The sequence below is a fragment of the Apteryx rowi genome, unplaced genomic scaffold (assembly GCF_003343035.1).
Source record: "Apteryx rowi isolate R43461 unplaced genomic scaffold, aptRow1 scaffold_1378, whole genome shotgun sequence".
Lineage (NCBI taxonomy): Eukaryota > Metazoa > Chordata > Aves > Apterygiformes > Apterygidae > Apteryx > Apteryx rowi.
The window spans coordinates 8,215-16,261 of record NW_020447617.1 but is presented as its reverse complement, the minus strand read 5'-3'; the positions used below and the strand labels follow the sequence as shown (position 1 = coordinate 16,261).

At 74.8% G+C, this 8,047-nt stretch overlaps 1 protein-coding gene across 1 annotated transcript in view; it reads right to left on the bottom strand.

The window, feature by feature from the left end:
* Window positions 1–151: 151 nt before the first annotated feature.
* The window catches only part of LOC112961752 (SCO-spondin-like), a gene marked incomplete at its 5' end in the record, with an annotated part of 15,787 nt that continues 7,891 nt past the window's right edge, over window positions 152–8,047 (bottom strand). The window contains 21 exons of the mRNA XM_026057246.1: window positions 152–174; window positions 352–502; window positions 644–774; window positions 887–947; window positions 1,094–1,189; window positions 1,256–1,464; window positions 2,119–2,283; window positions 2,469–2,515; window positions 2,670–2,815; window positions 3,128–3,255; window positions 3,582–3,758; window positions 3,850–4,052; window positions 4,209–4,347; window positions 4,538–4,654; window positions 4,748–4,909; window positions 5,104–5,385; window positions 5,679–5,725; window positions 5,808–5,932; window positions 6,271–6,401; window positions 6,853–7,023; window positions 7,160–7,336. Of these exons, the coding sequence (XP_025913031.1) occupies window positions 152–174; window positions 352–502; window positions 644–774; window positions 887–947; window positions 1,094–1,189; window positions 1,256–1,464; window positions 2,119–2,283; window positions 2,469–2,515; window positions 2,670–2,815; window positions 3,128–3,255; window positions 3,582–3,758; window positions 3,850–4,052; window positions 4,209–4,347; window positions 4,538–4,654; window positions 4,748–4,909; window positions 5,104–5,385; window positions 5,679–5,725; window positions 5,808–5,932; window positions 6,271–6,401; window positions 6,853–7,023; window positions 7,160–7,336 (2,888 nt within the window). The remainder of the gene's footprint in view (window positions 175–351; window positions 503–643; window positions 775–886; window positions 948–1,093; window positions 1,190–1,255; window positions 1,465–2,118; window positions 2,284–2,468; window positions 2,516–2,669; window positions 2,816–3,127; window positions 3,256–3,581; window positions 3,759–3,849; window positions 4,053–4,208; window positions 4,348–4,537; window positions 4,655–4,747; window positions 4,910–5,103; window positions 5,386–5,678; window positions 5,726–5,807; window positions 5,933–6,270; window positions 6,402–6,852; window positions 7,024–7,159; window positions 7,337–8,047) is intronic.

The window sequence follows — 8,047 nt, the reverse complement described above, 5'->3', positions numbered from 1 at the left end:
GGCCCCTCTCCCCCCCCCCCAAGGAAGGGGCAAGTCTGGGGGGTCCCGAGTGCTTTATTGCTCGGCGGGGGGGTCGGGGGCTGCGGGGCACCTCGGGGCTCTCCGCCGCCGTCGGAAGCCGGAGGGGAGCATCGTGCCAGGCCGCTGCACTTCAGCGCTTGGAAAAATCCCCGCCTGCAGGAAAGCCGGGATGAGGAGGGCATGCGGGGGGCCTCGGCCCGGAGCCCCCCATGCAGACCAGAGCCGTGCTCCTGCCCCACGCCGTCCTGGTGCATCCAAGCAGGAGCGGGGAGCGCCGGAGCAGCCCTCCCTGCCGCCAGCCCGTCCGTGGCCCCCTGCGGGCCCCCTCACCCTGGCAGCTGCTGCACTCGCAGCTGTGGATGACGGGCAGCACCACGGGCTCCACCTCGCCGTCCTCGCACCGCAGGCTCAGGATGCGCACGGGGCTGGCGGGGTCCAGGTGGTAGCTGCAGCAGTCGCACAGCGTCTGCAGGTAGGGCTCCTGCAGGAGAGGGGCGATGCCGACGCCCGTCAGCGCCGCCGTCCCCGCGCCCTGCTCTCGGGTCCCGGGGCTGCAAAACCGGGCGCAGGACTCGCGCCACCCTCCCGCCCGGCCTTCGCTGCGCCGYGGCCCCGCGCTCACCTCGGGGATGACGGTGGTGCGAGAGAGGCAGCGCCCGCTGCAGTAGCTCACTTCCACGCCGTGCAGGGAGCAGCGGCCCTTGGTGATGTTGCGCACCTCGGTGAAGCGCCGGCACATGGACGACAGCTCCTCTGCAAGGAAGGCGCAGCGCGGTGGGCAACCCTGTCGCTGCAGCCCGCGCGGGCACAGAGGAACATGCGGCTCCGGATGGGCAGAGCCACCCCAGGGCGCCGCGGTCCTTACCCAGCGATTCCTTCCTGCACACGGGGCAGCAGCTGCCCGGCTCCTGCACCTTGGCTTCGCCCTGCAGGGAGAGTGCCGGCCTCAGCACCCGGCTCGCGCCGCCCTTTCCTGGCGCTGCTCCGGGGAGCCCGGCGAGCTGGCAGGGCTGTGCCCCGGGGACGGACCCCTGGGGGAGGCCGCGAGCCGCGGGAGGGGACGGAGCCGTACCTCGGGGCACGAGAGCGGGGGGCAGGCGGCCGCGCACGCCGCCCTGCCGTTGACGCAGCGGCAGGTCGCGCAGTCCTCGAGCCACTCGCTGCCGGGCTGGGCGAGAGGGCAGCCCTGCCGCGCTCAGGGATGCTCCCGGCGGCGGGGTTTGCGCCCGCTCACCTCGTAGAGCCGCCCCCGGTGCAGGCACTCGCAGCGGGCGGCCGTGACGCAGTGCCCGCTGCCGTTGCGGTAGCGCCCCGGCTCGCAGGCGCAGCCCGGCGCCGCGGCCCCGCTGCAGTTGTGCGGCGGCTCCCCGTAGATCTCCCGGCAGCTCCGCTCGCAGCCCACCGGCGCCCCGGCGCCCTGCCAGCGCTCCCCCGCCGGGCAGGCTGCAAGCGGCGACGGTCACCTCACCCCCATCCCTCCCCGGTGCCGTTTTCCCCCCGGTGCAGCCCCAGGATGCGCCTGGCGGGTGCAGCGGGGCCGGCGAGCGTGAGCAAGCGGCCGGAGCTGCCCAATGTTGCAGCCCTGGAGCCTCCGCGATGCACCAAGGAGGAAGCGGCGTGAGCAAACGCGACCCCACCCTGGTGCATTGCCCTGTCTCCAAGAGGAGCTGCGCGGGCTGGAGGGATGGTGCAAAAGCGGGGGGGGGGGGAACGCCGTGGGGCAGGAGCCCTGCACGGGAGGGAAAGGCCCGGCCAGAGAGGCCAGACATGGGGACGGGACACGCTGGTGGCAGGGGCTCAGCGGAAGCACACGCGCGCACCCCCTGCGCCCCAACGACCCTCCCTGGTGGGGCCGTGTGGGGGGTCTGGGCAGCTAGACGGGCTTTTGGGGCTGGATTTGTGCAACCTGCTTCCAGGTGCCCTGGAGCACAGGGGTGACCCTCGGCCTCGACGGCATCTCGTGCTGCGGTTGGCGGTGCTGGCGGCGGTGCCCGCCAGCTGCACGCCATCCCGGGGCGCTCGGGCATCCCGAGGGCATCCCTGCCTCTGCGCCGGCGCGGGGCTCAGACGCGGGGGGTCCCGCGGCCCCGGACTCACCGCAGTCCGGGAGGTCACAGGGGGCCTGGCGGGTGGCCGGCCCCACGCACTCCGCCCCGTCGTAGAGGCGCTGCTGGAGCGGGTGCCGGCGGGACAGGCGCTCGCCCGACCCGCACGTGGCGGAGCAGGGCGACCAGGGCAACCAGGGCGACCACAGGCAGTCCACTGCGGGAGGAGCGGGCAGTGCCGGCGCTGCGGCGCGGGGCCGCCGTGCGGGCACAGGCAGCGCGCCGCCGGCGAGCGTCACCAGCACAACGGGGGCGGGACGGAGGAGCCGAGGCAGCATGCAAGGTCGGAGCAGGGATTGCACYGGGGACGGAGCAGCGGGACCTGGCCCGGGGGTCTCTTACCGTTGCAATCCTGCCGGGAGCAGTTGAAGGCGCCACGGATGCAGACGCTGCAGAGGGCGATGGGGGGGGGGGTCAGAGCCAGCCCAAACTCCTGCACCCCTGCCCAGCGTCCCAGCGCCCGCCGCGGCTCCGAGCCCTCCCCGGGGCTCAGCACCCGCACAGGGAAAGCAGGACACCCAGGTGCCCCGGCGCGGCACTCACCAGCTGTTGCAGCGGTGGTGGATGCGGCTGCCCGGCGGGTACTCCTGCTCCCGCTCCTCCTGCGACAGGTTGCGCGCCCAGGGCACGGGGGGGGCCAGCACGCAGCGGCACTCCTCGGGGGGGACGCAGGCACCATCCTGCAGCACCTGCGGGACCCCCCAACCCAGCGGTGACCCGACGGGGACCCGTTCTGCCAGCCCAGGGGGGGGCATGCAGCCTCCCACGGCTGCATGCTGCTGGCTGCAGCGACGAGGGAGCTCCTTCCCGGCAGCATCCTGCAGCCTGCGCCATCCCAGCTGGAACGGCTTTGCCCTGGGGCCGAGCCCCCCCCCCTCCGTTCCTGGCTCTTTTCTCCAAGCCCTGTGCAGCCCCGCTGAGGCCAGCGCAGCCCCCCCCCCCAGCCCGGGAGGCATTTCCCTGACTTGGGGAAGGGATCCCACGGCGGAGCGCAGCCGTACCTGTCCGGGCGGGCAGGCACAGCCGGGCTGGCAGGTCTCCTGCAGGCACCGGGTCCCCGGGCGGAGGTGGGAGCAGGCGTGGGGACAGGCGTTGGCGCAGTCGCTGTGCACCCGGCCGCTCGGGCACTCTGCGGAGTGCGCAGGTACGCGCGGGGCTGGTTATCGCCCGGGCATGGAGCTCCTCACCCCACACCGAGCTGCGTGGCGTGGGGAAACCCAGCCGGACCCCCCCCCCCAGGCCATCCCGCACACCGGCTGCCTCCGGAGGCTGAGCTAGCAAGTTGCCCCATCTCTCCATCCACAGTGTTACGCGCCCCAACCCGGACCCCCCCAGTCGATCCTGGCTGATGTGGGGCAGAAGGAGCGGGGGCGGCGTGCCCCACGCACGGGCTGGCACCGGGGCAGCGCGCACCCCGTGAGCGGCCGCCCCACGCGCCCCACGAGCTGCCCCTACCCGGCGTGCAGTTGTGGGTGTTGCAGAGCCGGTGCAGCAACAGCGGCGGCAGCGCGGGGCACGGCTCCTCCGCGCCATCCCGTGCCGGCAGCGGGGCCCGGCTCCGCTCGGAGATGCCGCCTCCGCAGCTGGCGCTGCAGGGGCTCCAGGAGGACCAGGCGCTCAGCTGGCAGCCGGCTGCGGGGRGACGGGGGCAGAGAGCAGGGTTCGGGGCCGCCCCGGCGCTGCTCGGCACGGCCGTGCCCCCATCCCCGTGCCCAGCGCTCACCGGGGCAGGGCTGCAGGTTGCACGCGGCCGTCTCCCGCGTGGCCTCGGCCGGGCAGGGCGCCCCGCCGGCGCTTTCCTCGCAGCCGCGGTGCCGGAAGGTGCTGCCCCCTCCGCAGCTCTCGGAGCAGGGGCTCCAGGCGGACCAGGGCCCGTAGGAGGGACACGGCRCGTCTGGGCACGCGAAGGTCCCGTTCCCGCAGGTGCTGCATGGGGAGACGTGCCGGCTCGCAAAGGGCCCCCAACCCCGCAGCCGGAGCATCAAACGCCCCACGCGCGCCCCTGCCCTCCCCACGGGGCACAGCGCGTCCTGCCAACCCGCCCAAGCTCTCCCCCCGTGTCCCCCGCCCCACGACACCTACCAGTTGTGACACTCGACCTCGGCCACTTGCCCCGGCCAGACCTCCAGGGTGCTGTTGGCCCCGGGGAGCCCGCAGCGACATTCAGCGACCGGCACGCACACCCCATCCTGCAGAAGCTGCCCCTCGGGGCACCGGCACCCTGCGGGCCGGGGGGGGGCCGTGAGGAGCGGGGTTGCACCCCCCAAAAGTGCCTGCATGCACCCCGAGCACCCCACGGGCCGGGGGGGGTGCCGTGAGGAGCGGGGCTGCACCCCCCAAAAGTGCCTGCATGCACCCCGAGCACCCCACGGGCCGGAGGGGCCGTGAGGAGCGGGGCTGCGGGCGCCCACCTGGCTTGCAGGCGCCCTGCAGACACTCCACGTGACGCCAGAGATCGGTGCAGGTGCGGGGGCAGCCGTTGGCGCAGGAGGCAGCAAACACCTTGCCGCGCTGCTCGCACGCCTCCCCTGGGGGCAGAGGCCCGGCGTGAGGGTGCAACGGGGTGGGGGGGTGGCACGGCACCGCGGGGGCCTGCAGGTCCCCCCCCGCAGCAGCATTACCTGGGCATGCAGCGGTGTTGCAGCTCTCCGTCTGGGAGCGGGCGCCGTGGCACTGCGCGGCGCCCACCGGGTGCTGGGGGCGGCGGCGGCGCAGGCGGAAGCCCCCGCTGCAGGGCTCCCGGCAGGGTCCCCAGGAGCCCCAGGGGCTCCAGATGCAGAGGTCTGCGGGACACGGCCGTCACCTGCCCCGCGGGGACGGCAGGGGACACCCCCGTCCGTCCGTCCCCCCACCCCAGGGGGAGGCATCCGCTTGCAGCCCCCTGCCCCGTGCACGGGGATGAGGTGCGGCAGGGCTGCTCGGGGGACGCCGGCCGGTCCCCAAACCCGCGGCGGCCCCGGCCCCGAGCCCCCGTTACCTTGGCAGGCGTGGGGGTGCGGGCAGAGGCGCTCCTGCTGCAGCTCCGCGGCACAGGCGGCCTCGCCGCCGGCCCAGGGCAGCCCGCTCTGCGGGTCCAGGCAGGCGCGGTAGCGGCGCTGCACCGACGCCAGCGGCGCGGCATCCGACGGGGACCCCGCCGCCTCCCGCCGGTCCCCCGCCTGGGCCAGCAGCAGGGAGACGGTGCCGGGGCCGAGCGCTTCCAGGGGCAGGCAGGCGCTGCAGGGCGTCCACTCGGACCAGTCGCTCAGCGGGAGCAGCCCTGCCGGGGACGCGGAGCTGCCGGCGGGTCGGGGCACCGCGGGGGACGGGGCAGGCGGGCTGCATGGGCGCACGGCGCTGCCGGAGCGGGGCTGACGGCAGGAGGGGTCGGCCGCGTGCCCGCTCCGTGCGCAGAGCAGGGCAAGGGGCTGGGGGCATTCGCCACCCGGAGGTGCCGGGACTTTTGCACCCGGGAGCTCCCTCCGAGCTGAGCCCCTTGCAAGGGCTGCGGCTCCGCGGTGCCGGCGGGGGTCCGCGGGGTGGGCGCCGGAGGGCGGGGGAGGTTGCACTCACCCCGGCAGCCCTCGCTGCTGCACCGCAGGGCGCCGTCCCGGCACACGCTGCGAGGAGAAGAGGCGGTGAGCTCCGGCCGCCCCCCCGGCTGCCCCACGCGCTGCGGGCTGCCCTCCCGGCCCCTCTCACCACTCCTTGCAGCCGAGCAGGATGGTGTCTCCCGCGGCCAGGCGCACGGGGCYGTCCAGCCCGCTGACGTGCAGGCAGCCGCACTGCGAGGGCGGCACGCAGGCTCCGCTCTGCTCCAGCAGCCCCTGCCGGCACAGCGGGGACGTGGATGGGGCAACCGGGCCCCGGTGCAGCCCTGCAGCCCCCCCCTGCCCCCCCGGGCCCTTCCTGCCTCCGCACCAGCCGCTGCACGTTTGCAACCCGCGTCCCGCCGCCACCCCGCTAGCAACGGGCTCCTCCTGGGCTCTCCGGCCCCGTTATCCCGGCTCCACGGGGGCGATCTTCCCCCGCCACCTGCGTCCCCATAAGGGGATGCAGCCGCGCATCGGGCTGGCTCTGGTGCCCTATGTTGGCCCTTTCCTGCCAGCTCCGCGCCGGGGGCCCCGTCCCCCCCCCACCCCAGCCCTGTGCCTGCCCCGCTTGCCTGGGGGCAGAAGCAGCCGGGCAGGCACCGGGGCAGGTCTGCGCACAGCTCCGGGTGCTGCCTGGTGGAGCAGAGCCCCGCACACGGCGAGCCGCAGGGCCGGTACTCGAAGGGGGGCTGGCAGCTGGCTGCTGCGGGAGAGGGGAAGGGTCAGGCAGGGAGCCCGGGGYGGTGGGCAGCGATGCCCYGAGCACCGGCAGGCTGCAGGCAGCRAGCATGCAGGGACAGGYAGGGACAYCCTGGGGAGCGCRCGGGGACGGGGACAGGCAGGGTCAGGGCAGGAAGCACACAGGATGGGCAGGGACATCCCGATGAGCGAGAGCGGGATGTGCCGGGATAGGACTGGGAGCACGTGAGGATGGGCAGGGAGCAGGCAGGATGGGCAGGGACACCGCCAGCAGGCACACGGGGGACAGGCAGGGTGCAGGCAGCAGCCTGGGAAGGGCAGGAGCATCCCGGTTAGCCCCGGGGGACAGGCAGGGTGGAGGCACCGAGCACACGGGGACGGGCAGGACCGGGGCAGCGAGCACAGGAGGGGCAGCAGCGGCGGGCACCAAGGTTCGCGCCGGCCCCGTCCCTCACCTGAGCACCCCGAATGGTTGCACACGCGGAACTGCCCGTCCAGCCCCACGCACAGCTCCGAGCCGGGGCCGAGGCCGGCGTCRGGGTCGAGCTGGTGCCGGTAGCGCTGCTGCACGGGGAGGCTGCAGGAGCAGGGGCTCCACRGGGTCCAGGGGCTCCAGGAGCACTCGTCTGCGGGCAGCGAGGAGAGGGGCCAGCGTGGCAGCCCGCGGCACCGGGACGGGCCCTGCCCAGCGCCGGCGGCACGGTGCAGGCGGGCAGAGCTCGTGCCCRGCAGCGCGGCCCTGGGGCCCCGCTCCCCCCTTACCTGGGCAGGGGCGCAGGTAGCACGCCTGCTGCTCCTGGCGCGCGCTGGCGTTGCACGGGGTGCCGGGGGTGCCGGGGGCCGCGCAGGCGCACGCGCCCTCCCGGGAAGCCAGCCCGGTGCCGCAGCTCCGGGAGCAGGGGCTCCACTCGGTCCAGTCGCACTGCTCCTGCCCCGGGGCTGCGGAGGGGGCACGTCACCGGGGGACGCCCCCAGGCACCCCCAAAACCCCGCGGCGGGGGAGCGGAGCGTGCGCCGGGGGAATCCTGCAGACCCCCATCGGGTGCCGGCACACGGTCCGCAGCCGCGGGCTCTCCAGCAGGAACCTCTCCCTTTTCCCAGCGCGTTTCCAGCACCCGCCACCCTGCCCCTGCCGATTTAAGGACCCTCCCTGCAGGTCCCTTCTCAAATACCCCGGGGCAGGTCGGTCTCTGGCCATGGAAAACACCTCCTCTAACCTGAGAGCAGGTTTCTCCCCCCCGTGCCCGCACCTGCCCGCCTCTCCCTGCTGTACGAGCTCACGCGTGGGCACCCGGGGCCCAGGGCTTTGCAGGGACAGCGCGGCTGCAGCCCTCGCCCGGCACGCGCCCTTCAGCACCCRCCACCCCTCAGCATCCCCAGCAGTTTCAGGGCTGCAAAGAGGCTTTTGCAACCCAATATCCTCAAACTTGCTCGTTTCCAGCATAATCGCAGCCAGGTGCAGGGCTCAGCCCCCATGCACCGGGTGAGTAAAGCAACGGGTTGGGAGCAGGGCTGGGGACGGGTCCGCAGTGCCAGCCTGGGGGGACCCCGGCGCCGCTCGCCCCGGCGCTACCGTCTCGCTCGCGCGCTGCTCGGCGCGGCTGCGCCCGGCCCCCGGCTCCTCACCGGGGCAGGGCCGGGCGGCGCAGT